Source organism: Pristiophorus japonicus, chromosome 3, assembly GCF_044704955.1.
Source record: "Pristiophorus japonicus isolate sPriJap1 chromosome 3, sPriJap1.hap1, whole genome shotgun sequence".
In the NCBI taxonomy this organism is placed as follows: domain Eukaryota; kingdom Metazoa; phylum Chordata; class Chondrichthyes; family Pristiophoridae; genus Pristiophorus; species Pristiophorus japonicus.
The window spans coordinates 317665760-317682184 of record NC_091979.1 but is presented as its reverse complement, the minus strand read 5'-3'; the positions used below and the strand labels follow the sequence as shown (position 1 = coordinate 317682184).

The window sequence follows — 16425 nt, the reverse complement described above, 5'->3', positions numbered from 1 at the left end:
TGTGTTGTCGAGGTGGAGCGTTAACATTGGTCGAGAGCTCCTCCAGGCAATTGTTGGACTAGCCGGAAACGTCGCAGTGTAATCAACGTGCCAATTGGAGGACACGCTGGTGCTGATTGCGGTGATACAGCGAACTGCCGATCCTGTTGATGCTATGCGGCAGACGCTGCAATCGGTCCACGACACTGAATCCCACGGTGTCGTTCCACCACTGCCGACAGCACATGGGCGTCAGGAGCATGGCAATACGTCTGAGCCTCCCTCTTCTCCAGATTCCCCACACGTGGCACTGCCACCGTCACCCCCCCCGGCCCACAGCAGCATCGCTCGAGGCACCCTGCTGCACAACGCACAGGTCCCAACTCGGGCAGGGGCAGAGGTAGGGGTGATGCCAGAAAACAGTTGAGGGTGCGATGGAGTGGGGGAGGGAGTGCGGGGAGAGAGGTGGTGGGAATGGTGGTCACAGGTAGATTTATTGGCAGGTTGTGGGGCAGACATTGTTTGTTCAAAAAATGTTAACTTTTAATGAAACATTGTTTACTGTTTGGAGGGGCATTGTGGGTTTAATGTTTAACGTTTAATGGTTAATTTTTTCGATCTTGATGCTTTGTTTACATTTTGTTACAAATTTACTTTAAAAAGATTTATTTATTAATTTATTTCACAAAAAACATTTTTCATAACTGATAGCATTTTATTGAACTTAACAATTATTGTGCAGTGCCTCGCTCACTTTCACAAAATGAGAGGTTAACAATCAATAAAAGGGTTGCAAACAATGGCTGGGCAAGGTTTAAACTTAACTCTCAACGTTCAAGCAAAGCGTTCATTTATGAGCTCCTGACGTAACAGTTTTGCTGCTGCGTAACTACCACGGGGCTTCTCCTGCGGTGCAGGGGTGGAAGGTGTCATGGGCTCATCGGCAGACTCCTCCTCAACCTCCTCCTCTTCCGCTTTGTCCTCTGCCTCATCCCCTCTGTCCTGAGGTGGTCCTGCAGTCCCCTGTGGCAATTCCTGTCTCTTTCTGATCGCCAAGTTGCACACCATGCAGCACACCACAATGAGCTCCGCGACGTGCTCAGGATGATACTGTAGGCTGCCTCCAGAGTGGTCCAGGCATCGAAAGCGCTACTTCCAATTGTCTTTTCGGCAATATTGCATGTGGCTGTTACTGGATCTGTCTGAGGCTTACAGAGGGGCGTCAAGAGCCAGGTGGTGAGGCCGTATCCATTGGCACCAAGCATCCAGTATTGACCTTGTGGCTGACTTTTATAGAGGTCGGAGTCAGTGCTCTCATGCAAGATGTGCGCATCATGAATGCTCCCTGGAAAATTCGCGTTTACCACCATGATTATTTGCTTGTGGTTGACGGAGCTGCACGTTCAGGGAGTGGAATACCTTTTGGTTTCGAAACACCTCTGCATCCTCTAAAGGTGCTCGCAGGTTGATGTGCGTACAGTCTATTGCACCCTGGAGCTTGGGGAAGTTTGGTATTCTCCAGAGCCCCAAAGCACTCTCACTCTGTGCCTCCCTGCTCATTGGGAAGTTTATAAAGTCCATCCTGCGTGCGTAAAGCGCTTCTGTCACCTGTCTAATGCAGCAATGTGTGGCGTGCTGAGAGATGCTGCAAATGTCGCCAGCTGAGGCCTGAAAGGAGCCTGATGCATAGAATGAAAGTGCCACAGTCACCTTAACCTCAACGGGCAGTGCGGTCCTGATGGTGCTGGTAGGCTGTAGGTCTCCCTTAATTAGCTGGCATATCTACTTTCGGAAGCGCAGCCTTCTAACGCACATTTTATTGGACAGGTCCAGGTATGATCGCTTATCTCTGTAAATGCGTTGGGTGTAAGGTCTCCTCCTCCTCAGCAGTCTGCCACCTCTTTGGGCACATAATGCTCTTCTTCCAGCTCTGTTCTGCAGCATGTGAATAGTTAGCAATATTGGCTGAGAAATTGCAGGCCCCATTCCTTTAAAAGTCTTCTAAACTATCAAAAATTATTAAATTTTCCTTAAACAACCAAAAAATTTATCTAGATAGACTACTTTACCCTCAGATTATGAGCATTGATTTCAAACACCCTTAAAATCCACTCATAAATGATTTTAATGCTCCCTCCAACTTAAAGTAGCATATTTTTCAAGTTCATCCGTTTTAAAACATGGCATCCATACCGCCGGGTTAAGGTCAGGTAAGTGCAGCTTTTTCAGGGTGGTACATTATGCTGGCGGTAATTTGTGCGAATTGCCGAATTTGGTGCCCGGCGGTAATATGGCCGGTATTTGGGCAATGCACATTGAAGTGCATGGAAAATCACCCAAATTACCGCCGGCGGTAATAGGCTGCCGAAATTACAGCAGGCAGTATAAGGGGAGTGAGTGGGCGCTAGTTTCCACTTGAAGCAATTAATGGGCAGTAATGGCTTCCAAAGCACTAAATGGGCAGAATGTTGCCGAAAGTCTAGCCCATAGAATCATATAGCACAGAAGGAGGCCATTCGGCCCATCGTGCCTGTGCTGGCTCCTTGAAAGAGCTATCCAATTAGTCGTACTCCCTTGCTCTTTTACCATTACCTTGCAAATTTTTCCTTTTGAAGTATATATCTAATTCCCTTTTGAAAATTACTATTAAATCTGCTTCCACCAGCCTTTCAGGCAATGCAATCCAGATCATAACAACTTTAAAAATGTTCTCCGTCTCCACTCTGCTGGGGACAGATTTCTCTGGTTGATGACTCTCCCACCAGTGGAAACAGTTTCTGCTTATCTACTTTATCAAAACTCTTCATAATTTTGAATGCCGCTATTAAATCTCCCCCTTAGCCTTCTCTGATCTAAGGAGAACAATCCCGAGTCTCTCCACATAACTAAAGTCCATCATTATTTGAGTAAATTTCCTCTGCACCCTCTCCCAGGCCTTGACATTCTTCCTAAAGTGTGGTGCCCAGAGTAGGCCCCAGCTGAGGCCTAACCAGTGATTTAATAAAGATTTAGCATAACTTTCCTGCTGTTGTACTTTATGCCTCTATTTATAGAGCCAATGAACCCATCTGCTTCTTAACAGCCTTCTCAATATATCCTGCCACCTTTAAAGATACTCCAAAGGAATTTCCATCATCTAGGTTGAGTTGTAGCAATCAAAAATCTTGCTAGGTGAAAAGTTAGTCAAACAAATACAACCAACAAAAATGCAGCAAAAAAAGGTCACTAATCTAGTTCTCAAAAGTTAAATTAACCAAAAATGCTCCTGTGCACAGTCCAGCAAATCTACCTTTTAAGAAGTCAAAAGCTGACAATGTGCCTGATCCTCATCAGCCATTTTATATGAATGAGCTGAGTCTGTATCGTAGCATCACCCGCAAAGAAATTGGGGAATTCTGCTGGCGCTCATTACTGGTTCATTAGCATTAATTATAATAATTAAATTTAGCTCTCGGCCAGTCGAGAGCACGTTCCGCGATGGTAAGTGTAAAAAATGGCCCAATTATTAACTGACTGTTCAATGTGGTGCAGCTGTGGGTCCTGGTACAATTTGAGAGTGGGGAGGCAGAAAACTGGGTGAGGAATTGGTAGCACTGGTGTGAGAGAATAAATTATTTTAATTTATCTTTACGGTGGAAATCCTACCAATTTTTTTGTAAAATTAAGATAGTGATGCAAAGTTTTTTGGATAATATTTGCAACATGCCAGTATATTAGAGAGGGAGGTACAGAGGAAGATCGGTCAATGAGAGACTGTCACGAATGGCAAGTATGTGCCTCGCCCCTCCTTGGCTCAGTGTATTGGTACAGCAGGGTGATGTACTGTTGTGACAAGCTTAATCTGATAATTGCCTTCTACTGTTGTATTTCTGCCAAGTGAATGTTAAAAGTCTCTTGAGCTTTTTGTTTGTGAACCAGTAAAATAAAGGGGCATTTCCAAAGCAAACATAAAAGTGGAAAATTGCCAACTTTACTTGTGTTGTTGTGTCTGGGACTCTTTGTTCCGCTCCAGGTGAATACAGTAGCTGCATACTGCACATTGCAAGGCTGTGGCAAAGTACAGCACTGAACCCTCCACCGAAAACAGTTGCTTGTGTAAAGGACCACCAAATAGGAGCCTAACTACCCAATCTAATACACGAGTGTACATAGCGTGCGGTCCCATTAGTATTTTAAGCAGGTTTGTATGAATGCACTTGGCTGGTTACACATAATGTTAATTTAGTGGCAATGTGCCCTTGTGATAAATTGTTGAAGTGAAATTATTAGCCAGACACTTGAGTCCTTCCTGGTCCAGAAATTTAAGTAGCATAAATAGCCACTGTGACAACCCCCAGTGATTTTGCTGTCTGCACTGTTTAGAAACATTGAATGGGGAAAGATTACATGAGTTAGCTTTATATACCTGTCTCATATTAAGGTTTTTAATTTTGGCAAAATCTCGTTTTGTTTTTCTATCTTGCAGAAACCATCTTGAGGAAGTTTTGTCCTTGTATTCGCTCTGAATTTAGTAATGCTGTCACAATGCCATTGTACTGAAGGGCTGAAAGATCCTCCTGGCCCAGCACAATGGGCAGGAGCAGTGATTTGAGACACTACTTGTGGCATCAAGGCAGAAAGAGTAAAATAAGTTTTGCAGTGTCCTGAAGTGAGTTTTTTTTTTGTCCACCAGCTTTCAGAAGATCAGAGACGAGAGGCTGGATTTTACCAACCTCGGTGGGACCCGGCCTCGCTGCTGGTGGGCGACATCGGTGGCATTTCCCGGCCAATTGAAGGAAGTGGGTCTGGTGATGTCTTTTGATGACTTGTCATCAGCCGGTTTCCTGAAAGGGGCCATGCCCAAATTAATTTTGACAGTTGTGCTGTCAGTGTTCTACAGCCTTGAGGTGCTGCAATCACTGACAAACACTGCACAGAGGTGCCCGGCTGAACCCAGGCTCTCCCATGACTCCCTCCATATGCTTCTGGAGGGTCTCACAGCATGCAGGGAGATTCCCTTCCCTTCCAATAGATGGAAGAGACCTCTCCAGGAGATCAACTGGCTAAGCCACTCACAATGCAACAGCACTCTACAAACTGTGAGCAGACTCACCGGTGCATACATTATACTAACCTAGTAAAATGACAGGCAGGAAAAGACCAGCTGGTCCATCAAACCTGCTCCACACTCATGATGCCTGAAGCAACACTTCCTACCATCTGCATCACCCCCCCCCCACTCCACGCCCCCCTGCCCCCGCCAAACACGGCCATGAATTTTCATGGGAGAGGCAAAAGAAATCGGGAAAAAAACCCAGGGCCAATAAGGATCTCAGACAATCCAATCCAATACAGAAGATCACATTGACCATGTGTACATTAACTGGTACATCCACTTACCGTCTATATGATGCAAGCTCTGCCCCTGCAAAGAATTGGTCGAGCTCCCTCTTGTAGGCATGGAGAGTCAGCACCCAGCACACCAGCCGGTATCACAATCAGAGGCTCACTTCTCTTTGGGAAAAGAACCCAACTAACATCTAGGCTAGTCCTACTTGTGCATAGTTTAAGCTCGTGTCCCCGGTTGTCCTTAATCTGAAACTGAAATAATCTATGAATTACACGCAATTCAGCACTTTTCATCATTTTATATACCTCTGTCAGATTGCCTCTAATTCTACGCTGCTGTAAAGGAAATAGACCCAGCTCATTAAACCTATCTGAGTAACAAAGGTAAAATCTGCTACCATTTTTTTTACGCCTCTATTGAAGTTGAAATTTCCACCCAATATGGACAAAAGCTATTGGGCTTATTCATCAGATTATTGCAATTGACACGTCAAGTTTCTCGAGTTGTTGGGTGCGTCTTAGATAGAGGCAGTAGTTTTGAAGCGTGTGTGTGAGTGTGCATTTGCCTGCATTCCTAACTAAAAGCAGTTGTGCTGTCGACTACTGTCAGTAGAAAGCTGAAAATGAAAGCAACTGGATGAAATAGTAATTTTTAAAAATTGTGTTCTCTGTTGCAGGTTGTGGATATGCTCTAGCTTATTCTCCAGCCATAGCTATTGTGGGGAAGTACTTCTGTAAAAGAAAAGCTATGGCTTATGGGTTGGCCATGTCAGGAAGTGGAATTGGGACTTTTGTTTTAGCCCCAGTGGTTCAGCTGCTGATTGAACAGTACTCTTGGCGTGGAGCGTTACTCATCCTTGGAGGCCTTGTAGCTAATATTTGCGTCTGTGGTGCCCTGCTCCGGCCCCTCACTCTTGTAGAGGATCTGTCCAATTCCACCGTAAGCAGTATGGCGAGCAGAAAGCCTTCTGAGGAAAGCAGCTATAAAACACAACGTGAAGACCCTCAACTGCCTTGCCCTTCTGCAGATTCAAACTTCATCGGAAAAGGCTGTGGTAACAAGCAGCCCTGTGGCTGTTGTCCGTCGTATAAAGAATACGCCTTCCTCCTGACGCCAGACTTCCTTGTATTTGGTGTATCGTTGCTGTTCTTGGCCTATGGCTGCAACACTCCTTTTGTGCATCTTGTACCATACGCGGTAAGCTCTGGGGTCAGCCAGCAACAAGCGGCCTTTTTAATGTCAATACTAGGCATCATAGACATTGTTGGGAATATTTCATTTGGCTGGCTAGCGGACAGAAGGTAAGGATAAAACACACAAGTTTTTGATTTTATTCTGTACTAGAATGATGAAACTCATAGGGGCTGAAATTTCCCCTTTTTTAAAGAGCCGTTAAAAAAGAGGCAGTGACTGTGCGGAAAGCACTCATCGCTCGGTTGCCCTAATTTTTTGGGGGGGGGCAGTGGATGTTCCTGCCCCGTCGACCCTTTACTGACCAGTGGCGACCCCGTTTGCGCCCTGCGTGGGAAATTGCCCCATGGGAAGTTACCCCGCGGGAACGGATTGGCTGCCGCTCGGTGCCCCCGACCGCTTTCCCCTGCGGAAAGCTGCCTGTGGCTGGGTGGCGCGTCCGCCCCTAAAGGGGAGGGTGCACTGCCGCGGCTGCCATTTTATTTTAATGGTCGGCCGATTCCGAGGTCGGCCCAGCAACGGTGCCCCCCCGGGTTCAGCCCGGCACCCCTTGGCCCGGCCGAAACCTTCCCCGGTGGCCCAGTGGGTGTCACTAATGTGGCTGCAGAGTTCACAGCCGCCCTCTTTTAACTGAAGGGATGTTGCTACGCGTCAGCGGGATGTCTGCGTTGCTCTGACGCCATCAGCGCAGCGCTGATCACACGTACCGATGTCCGCCCCGCTCCCCATGCACTTCTGCCCCACCGCAACTCAATTTCACCGCCCGGAACAAAAAAAATATACAAAGTGCTGAATTTCGCTCTACTCTCCGAGAAAAATCTTCAATATCGGTGAGTGCGCCCCCTGCCAGTCGGAGGACAATTTCAGCCCCATAGCCTAAAGGATGAATTGCAGCATTGGTAACTCCGAGATCATTGTCAGTGCTCCATAGAACCAGGGCACTTAGCCCCAGAAACTAATGACCCTGGGCAGGATTTCCTGCGCGAATTACTGAATTGGCAGCGTAACTTTTCAGTGGACTGGGTAGAAATTGTCTTCTGGCTCCCTGCCACTTGCAGAATTTTCCATTGGAAGTCATCTGATGCAGTTCCCACCACTTGTGCCGTCCAGAGGAGTTTCTGTCTCCCTAGGAAGGATACAATTTGAAGGTTTTGTACATTTTCAGCTCACATCTTGAACCTATTAACACTGAACCACTAATGTAGTAAAAACTTTAATAGAGTGCTTTAAATACTTTAATAATTCAGCTTATCCCATTGTCCCACATTCCTCCATTTTGTCTTTTTTGCCCATTAATAATTTTATTTTCTGCTTAGTCTAACTTTTCGATACCTTGCTTTACTAATTAACACCTTTTACTAGTAAACTTTCATCATTCTTTATGGTTTCCACTGTTTATTTTCTGGATGTGAACTTTTTAAAGCCTGGGTTTTTATAAACTTAAAAGCATCTCTGAAGGCCATTTTTCCTCGCTCATCAAAAGTGGCTGGTATAGAGATTGATATGGTCACATTAACAGATGTTGGCACTATTCACCGCACCAGGCCGAGAGAGTATGTGCAATGCACTAGAGGAATTGATGCATATTTTTGCAGCAGAGAGGGTTTTATTGTGCACCTGGGAATGCCAAGTGATGTAATTGGATGCCAGGATTAAAAGACTTCGATTCCTCAGCACAAGATGTCTTTCACTTGGAGCTCAGAAGTTAATCAGAAACATCAGCATTGGGAGAAGAGAAAGAGGTTGGGCTATGGGGAGGGAACAGGAAAAGCATCTGATTTGTTGACCCCAGTCCATCTGAGAAATGGAGAAACTAAACAATCGAGGAATTGGCTTGTCAGTTCCCACCCACAACTGGCTGGATTCACAACATGGTATCCATCGCCAACCCATCCACTCCTTCAATCACATGTCACCATTTGGCCTTGTTTGTGTTTTTAATGAGGCATACTTATGCCCCTCTCAGTTTAAAAAGATGAAGGATGCCAGGAAATGCAACGAAAATCAATAATAATGGGTCCAGATGGATAACGTATTGGCTGCCAGCTTTCTGAATTCACACCAACACCATTAGCCCGTCAGTTAATCCTATCCAACCCAAAGAGGTCCAAAATGGTTTGTGAACCCCCTATAAAAATGATTGGAGAGGGGTGATGATTGAAAATTGATGAACCTGTTAATGCTGGACGGGGCTGTAGTGTTTAACTATGAGTAAAGTTAAAATTAAAAACAGAAAATGCTGGAAACGCTCAGCAGGTCAGGCAGTATTTTTTGGGGGAGAAATTGGGATCATTTACATTTCCCAGGAGTTTAATGGCAGCGGTAAACTGGTAGCGCCCCGCTCCGCTGGCGATTTTTCGCACCAGAACAAAAATTGGCCCGCCCCTCCTGAAGCTGTGCGGGGGCGATGACAGCGATAGCTTCGGGGGACACGAACGAACAGGAGGCTCGCGGGGCGCAAATTAAAGGGGAAGTGGCGGGTGGGTCAATATAAAATGTGCCAACTTAATTGTCGTGGCCCACTAACGCTTTGAAGGTGGGGTCCATGCCGTGATCTGGCAGTGCGGCATTTGGCTTCCACCCCTCCCTCCCCTTCACATGATCCATCTCCAACCCCTTCCCTTCCTTGACGTCTCTATCTGCATTTCTGGGGATAGGCTGGCCACCAATATCTATTATAACGCACTGACTCCCACAGCTACCATGATTACAATACCTCATACCCCGCTTCCTGAAAGGACTCTATTCCATTTACCCAGATTCTCTGTCTCCTTCGCATCCGTTCTAAAGCTGCCACCTTCCATACCAGTGCTTTCCTTTTTCCTCCACCGAGGATTCCCCTTCATCATGGTTGACGGGGCTCTCGACCTTGTTTGTTCCATTTCCCACAGTTCTGTTCTCATCCTTTCCCCTCCATCCCAGAACCACGATAGGGTTCCCCTTGTCCTCGCCTTCCACCGCACCAGCTCCACATTCAAATGAACATCCTCCACCATTTCCCCCACCTTCAGAGTGATGACACCACCAAACACGCCTTCCCCCTCACCTTTCAGCATTCCGAAGGGACTGTTCCCTCTGCGACATTCTGGCCCATTTCCCAATCACTCCCAACACCCCTTCCCGATCCCACGGTATGCAACACCTGCCCTTTCACCTCCTCCCCTCCCACCGTCCAGGGCCCCAAAGACTCCTTCCAGGTGAAATAGCGATTTACTTGTACTTTAGTATACTGTATTCGCTGCTCACGGTGCGGCCTCCTCTACATTGGGGAGACCAAGTGTAGATTGGGTGATCGCTTTACGGAACACCTCCACACAGTCCGTAAGCATGACCTTGAGCTTCCGGTCGCTTGTCGTTTTAATTCTCCATCGCACTTCCATTTGGATCTCTCTGTCCTTGGCCTCCTACACTGTTCTAACGAAACTCGAGGAATAGCCCCTCAACTTTCGATTAGGCATTTTACAGCTGTCCGGACTCAACATATTGAGTTCAACAATTTCAATTCATAACCACCGCTTCTATGTTTTCGGACGGCAGTTGTTGCTAATGATTCTGTTGTTCCCATTTACAGCTCCTCCAGACCCATTTTTTTTTGTCCCATTACCACCCCCTTTTGCCTTGCACCATGATTCCTTCTGTCATTTAATTCCTCCTGCCATCCACCCGGTCGCAGACCTTCCATTTTGTTCTCTTCCCCCACTCCCCTGTCCCTGCCTTTGTACTTTCTTAAAACCCGTCACATCTCTAACTTATTCCAGTTCTGATGAAAGGTCATCAACCTTAAAATTAGCTCCACAGATGCCTGACCAGCTGAGTATTTCCAGCATTTTCTGTTTTTATGTAAACTTTTTTTAAGCCTCGAGTCTGTAGACAAGAATGAGATCAGCGTAGTTGAACCTGATTATTATAAAATAATTCTACTCATCGTGGTTCAGTCATCTCCACTTGAATGGTGTTTTAGTTCATTTGAAGGCAAATGTTTGCTGTCATTTGGAGATTTGTATTAGCCAAGTTCATTGTATCTAGATTCTATAAGAACATAAGAAATAGGAGCAGGGCAACCCCTTATTCTGAAACGATGCCCCCTAGTTCTAGATTCCCCCATGAGGGGAAACATCCTCTCTGCAACTACCCTGTCAAGCCCCCTCAGAATCTTATGTTTCAATAAGATCACCACTCATTCTTCTAAACTTCAATGAGAATTGGCCCAACCTGCTCAACCTTTCTTCATAGGTCAACCCCTTCATCTCAGGAATAATCTCATGAACCTTCTCTGAACTGCCTGCAATGCAAATATATCTTTCCTTAAATACGGAGACCAAAACTGTATGCAGTACTCCAGGTGTGGTCTTACCAACAGTTGGAGCAGGACTTCCCTACTTTTATACTCCATCCCCTCTTGCAATAAAGGCCAGCATTCTATTTGCCTTCCTGATTACTTGCTGTACCTGCATGCTAACTTTTTGCATTTCATGTACAAAACCCCCAGATCCCTCTGTACTACAGCATTTTGTAATCGCTCCCTATTTAAATAATAATTTTTGCTTTTCTATTTTTCCTACCGAAGTGGATAACCTCACATTTTCCCACATTATAGTCCATCTGCCAAATGTTTGCCCACTCACTTAGCCTATCTATATCCCTTTGTAGATTATTTGCATCTTCCTCACAACTTGCTTTCCCACCTATCTTTATATCATCAGCAAATTTGGCTACGTTACACTCGATCTTTTCATCCAAGTCATTAATATAAATTGTAAATAGTTGAGGCCCCAACACTGATCCCTGCGGCACCCCACTACTTACAGTTTGCCAACCTGAAAATGACCCATTTATCCCGACTCTCTGCTTTCTGTTAGTTAGCCAATCCGCTATCCATGCTAATATATTACCCCCAACCCCGTGAGCTCTTATCTTGTGCAGTAACCTTTTGTGTGGTACCTTAGCGAATGCTTTCTGGAAATCCAAATACATGACATCAATCTGTCCTCCTTTATCCACTCTGCTTGTTACATCCTCAAAAAACTTCCTTAATGATTGACTCCAGCATTTCCCAATGACAGATGTTAGGCTAACTGGTCTATAGGCCCCAAGTTTCCACTTGATTTGCTCCTGATTTTTAGGAGCAACTGGTGTAGAACGGAGTATCTTAGAAATCGGAATTCTCGTCATTTAGTTTGCTCCAGTTTTAGTCAGTTAGAACAGTTTCACTTTGGAACAGAATTTTTTTTTCAAAAGGGGGCGTGTCCGGCCACTTACACCTGTTTTCAAAGTTTCGTCAGTGAAAACTTACTCCAAACTAACTTAGAATGGAGTAAGTGAAGATTTTTGTATGCTCGAAAAAACCTTGTCTACACTTTAGAAAATCAGGCGTAGAGTACAAATCAGGCGTAGGGAATGGTGGGGTGGGGGGGTTTAAAGGGAAGTTTACAAACATTAAACACTTCAGTTTTACAAATAAAGAGCCATCATCAATAATAAATGATAAATACATCAATAAATCAACCAATAAATCAATCAAAAAAAATTAGTAAGAAATAATAATTATTTTTTTAAATCAATAAATAAAACATTTTCTACTTACCGACTGCAGCACCGGGAGCCCTCCAACAGCGTGCTGGGATGCCCCCCTCAGTGTGTCTCTGTCAGTGTCTCTAGCTCTCTGTCTGTCTCTGTGTGTCTCTCATTCTCTGTCTGTCAGTGTCTGTGTTTCTGACAGCGAGGGGAGGGGGGTAGAGGGAGAGAGGGGGGGAGCAGAGGGAGGGATGTGGGAGGGATGGGGGAGAAGGGGGAGGGAGGGAGAAGGAGGAGGGGGGAGAAGGAGGAGATGGCGGGGGGGAAAGGAGATGGCGGGGGGGGGAAGGAGATGGCGGGGGGGAAGGAGATGGGGGGGAAGGAGATTGGCGGGGGTGGGGGGAAAAGAGAAGGGGGAGGGAGGCTGAATGGGCCGGGCCCGAGACTTCGGGCAGGCTCCGTCCCCAGCATCAGATTTACAGGTAGGTGGCATTGGGTCGGGTCGGGGGGGTGGGAGGAGGGAGGTTGGTTCGGTTCGGGTCGGGGGGAGGGAGGGAGAGGGAGGTCAGGTCGGGAGGAGGGAGGTCAGGTCGGATCCAGTCTGGGGGCGGGGGGGGGGAGCGGGAGTCGGGTCGGGTCCAGTCCGGGGGGTCGGGTCCGGGGGCGGGGGGAAGCGGGAGTCGGGTCGGTGTTGGTTTCGGGTTCAGTCTGGAGGCGGGGGGCGGGAAGCGGGAGTCAAGTCGGGTCGGGAGGAAGCAGGAGCTGGCTGTGGGAGGAGCCTTATTCACGCAGCCCCAGTGAGGCCATTCGGCCAGGGCTAGGGGTTACGTGCTTCGGGCCCCTCCCACACAGTTTTGGGCGCCTGGAGCTACTGCACATGCGCGCCCACTGTTGCGCGCATGTGGAGAGGTCCCGGCACTGTTTTCAGCACAGGGACCTGGCTCCGCCCCCTACAGCTCCTGCTGCGCTGCGCCGAGGGCCAGAGGACCTGCAGGGAGCTGGAGAATCTGGAGGGTTTTTTTAGGCGCACTTTGTGGCGCGAAAAATGGGCGTCCAGGTCGGGACTGTGCCGTTCTAGACGCGGCTCGAAACTTGTGCCCATAGTTTCCTGCTTTCTGTCTCCCTTTCTTAAATAGGGGTGTTACATTTGCGGTTTTCCAGTCCGCTGGGACCGCTCCAGAATCCAGGGAATTTTGCTAGATTACAACCAATGCATCCACCATCTCTGCAGCCACTTCTTTTAAGACCTTCAGATGCAAGCCATCAGGTCCAGGGGACTTGTCCACGTTTAGTCCCATTAGTTTGCCTGTTACTTTATCTCTAGTGATAGTGATTGTTCTAAGTTCTCCCCATGCAATAGCTCCTTAATTATCTATTATTGGGATGTTTTTAGTGTCCTCTACCATGAAGACTGATACAAAATATTTGTTTTAAGTCTCTGACATTTCCCTGTTTCCCATTATTAATTCCCCAGTCTCATCCTCTAAGGGACCAATGTTTACTTTAGCTACTAATTTCCTTTTTATATACCTGTAGAAGCTTTTACTGACTGTTTTTATATTTCATTAGTTTGCTCTCATATGCTATCATTTCTGTCTTTATCATTTTTTTAGTTGTCCTTTTGCTGGTTTCTAAAAATTTCCCAATCCTCTGACCGCCCACTGTCCTTCGCAACATTGTATGCCTTTGTTTTCAAATTGATACCATCCTTTTCCCCCCTTAGTTAGCCAGGGCTGGTTCTTCCTTCTCTTAGCATCTTTATTTCTCACTGGAATAAATCTTTGCTGAGAGTTATGAAAAATCTCCTTGAATGTTTGCCACTGCATTTCTACAGTCTGATACTTTATATTTTCCCAGTCCACTTTAACCAACTCTGCCTTCACATCTTTGTAATGACCTTTATATAAGTTCAGGACACTAGTTTGAGATCAATGGTAATCATTTGTAAGTAGGAAAGGATGGCCATTAAAATTGCTGCAATTCTTCATATCGAGTGCAATAAAAACAGACCAAGCCATTAGGATTTAATTTATTGGGCAGTTTATCCAAACTGAATAATATTTTTATTATGGCAACCTTCTCTCTTTAAATCTGCAGGTGGTTGAAGAAGTATCGCAAATACTGTTACATTTTAACCATTGGGCTGGATGGTCTCTGCTCTCTGTTCATTCCCATTCTGAGATCTTTTCCACTCCTTGTTCCCTATGCAGTTCTTTATGGATACTTTGATGGGGCTTATGTTGCTCTTATCCCAGTAATAACATCAGATATAGCAGGAAATGCTTTCCTGTCCTCTGCTCTGGGAATAGTTTACTTTATTCATGGGATACCCTATCTTATTGGCCCACCAATCGCAGGTCAGTAATGTGTTACATAATCTACTACAGTTGTTTTTATTGTAAATGGATTTTGAATTGTTCACTGATTTATTTTGTTTTACTATTTTAATAAGTTTCAGCTAGTGTCAATCAAACTGTAATGTTTATACTCTTGCAATCCAAGCTAAAGGGATCAAGGGGTATGGAGAGAAAGCGGGAAAGGGGTATTGAATGGTGGTGCAGGCTCGAAGGGTCGAATGGCCCTATTTGTGCTATGAACCTATTTGTTTTCAGGGGTCACCAAAAAAATAAGGATAATGTTGCTATTAGCTCATTTGCTATTATCTGCCCTAATATATGATAGGCGTTCCAGTCATTCCGTGTGCTTCCGCTACGCAGCACTATTTTCTGAGAGCACAAAATTAGTACATTTACCCATTGAGTCTTGTCTAAACCTATCTATCCCTTTCTAATGGTTACACAAGTAGTGACATGATTGGCTGCACAGTTATCTTGTCACAATGGCAGTTGTTCTGAAATGATTGAGGGAGATTGAGCTACATCGCTGACCTACTTTGGCTCCAGGTTAAGCAATGCCTCGATTCAAAATTCTCTCGTTTTCAAATCCCTCCACCACCTCGCCCCTCCTTATATCTGTAATCTCTCTGTAAAGCCCTACAACCGTCTGAGATATCTACGCTTCTCCAATTCTGGCCTCGAGCAGCCCAATTTTAAACTCCACCATGGGCAGCCCTGCTTTCATCTGCCAATTCCCTGAGTTCGAGAATCCCCTCACGAAATCTCTCCGCCTCTTTACTTCTCTTTCCTCCTTAAAACCTAGCTCTTTGACCACTGCCCTAATATCTCGGTATGTGGCTCAATGTCAAATTTTGTTTGATAATGCTCCTGTGAAGCACCTTAAATATTGTCATTCAGTGTACTTCCCCCGGAACTTCTCAAAAGCCATGGTTGGCTGCGAATTGATTTAACAGCTGACTGACTTGTGAGTGACCCAACTTACTGGTTTTACTACTAGGGGGAATCGTATTGTACATTATAGGTTATTGTTGCTATCCTGATCCACTTGGACATCCAAATGAGCTTCTGCCTCAGTTTGTACCAGTAATGTGCTTAAGTGTTATTATTGCTGCCTCAACACTTTATAGGGATGTGCCTTACCCACAAGGTGTGATTGTGGGATGTATGTTTTTTTTTAAGTGTTTGCAATAGCGCATCTGTAGTTCAACACTGATTTTTTTTAAAAAATCCTCTTTCTCTTTATAGGTTGGTTGGTGGATACAACAGGAAATTATACCGCAGCCTTCCTGGTCAGTGGGTTGTCCATGATATTCAGCTCCGTGTTGATGATTACTGTCAATCAGATGAGGAGCTGCAGAAATTCAGCTGCCGTTCAAACCACCGTCATAGAGTCAGATCCTACCACTATAACTTTTCAGACTGCATCACCTGATCAGATATAAAAATAAGAGTTCATACAACAGTTACATTAAAAAAACACACAAGCCACAAATTGCTGGCACGTAGAAAAGACATCAAAACATGGAAACAATTTAGAGTAGGCAATATTTGTACTTGAGTAGATATCGGTAAATATTTTGTTAATTCTTTCAATGCCAAAGTATTTTTTATATATATATATAATAGTTTTTGTTTTAATTTTCTGATCTCCTTCATACATTCCACACATTCCTATTGACTTGCTAACTGCATTTCCAGAGGTCCTCCTTTTTTTTAAAAAAAAAGGCCCATGTGTGGACATGTGACTCCTATAAATGTACCAGATTTATCTGCCAGTGTCGGTTTTAATGTTCATACCTCATGTTGAAGCTGGGTCACTTGAAAATTTCCAGACTGAGATAAATAGATTTTTGTTCGGCAAGGGTATCAAGGGATATGGAACAAAGGCGGGTAATTGGAGTTGAGGTACAGATCAGCCGTGATCTCATTGAATGGCAGAACAGGCTCGAGGGGCTGAATGGCCTCCTCCTGTTCCTCGGTTGAAGTTTTCCGTGGATTGACTTGCTATTAACTTCTTTTGTGTTTGGTTATTAAATTGTTTATTATGATTTGTTT

At 45.3% G+C, this 16425-nt stretch overlaps 1 protein-coding gene across 1 annotated transcript in view; it reads left to right on the top strand.

Annotated features, from left to right (window-relative positions):
* LOC139256185 (monocarboxylate transporter 12-like) overlaps positions 1-15876 on the top strand; it is a 33691-nt gene extending 17815 nt beyond the window's left edge. Inside the window, exons 4-6 of the mRNA XM_070874135.1 lie at positions 5985-6609; positions 14111-14370; positions 15616-15876. Coding sequence (XP_070730236.1) covers positions 5985-6609; positions 14111-14370; positions 15616-15812 — 1082 coding nt within the window. The 3' untranslated portion in view covers positions 15813-15876. The remainder of the gene's footprint in view (positions 1-5984; positions 6610-14110; positions 14371-15615) is intronic.
* Positions 15877-16425: the final 549 nt, after the last annotated feature.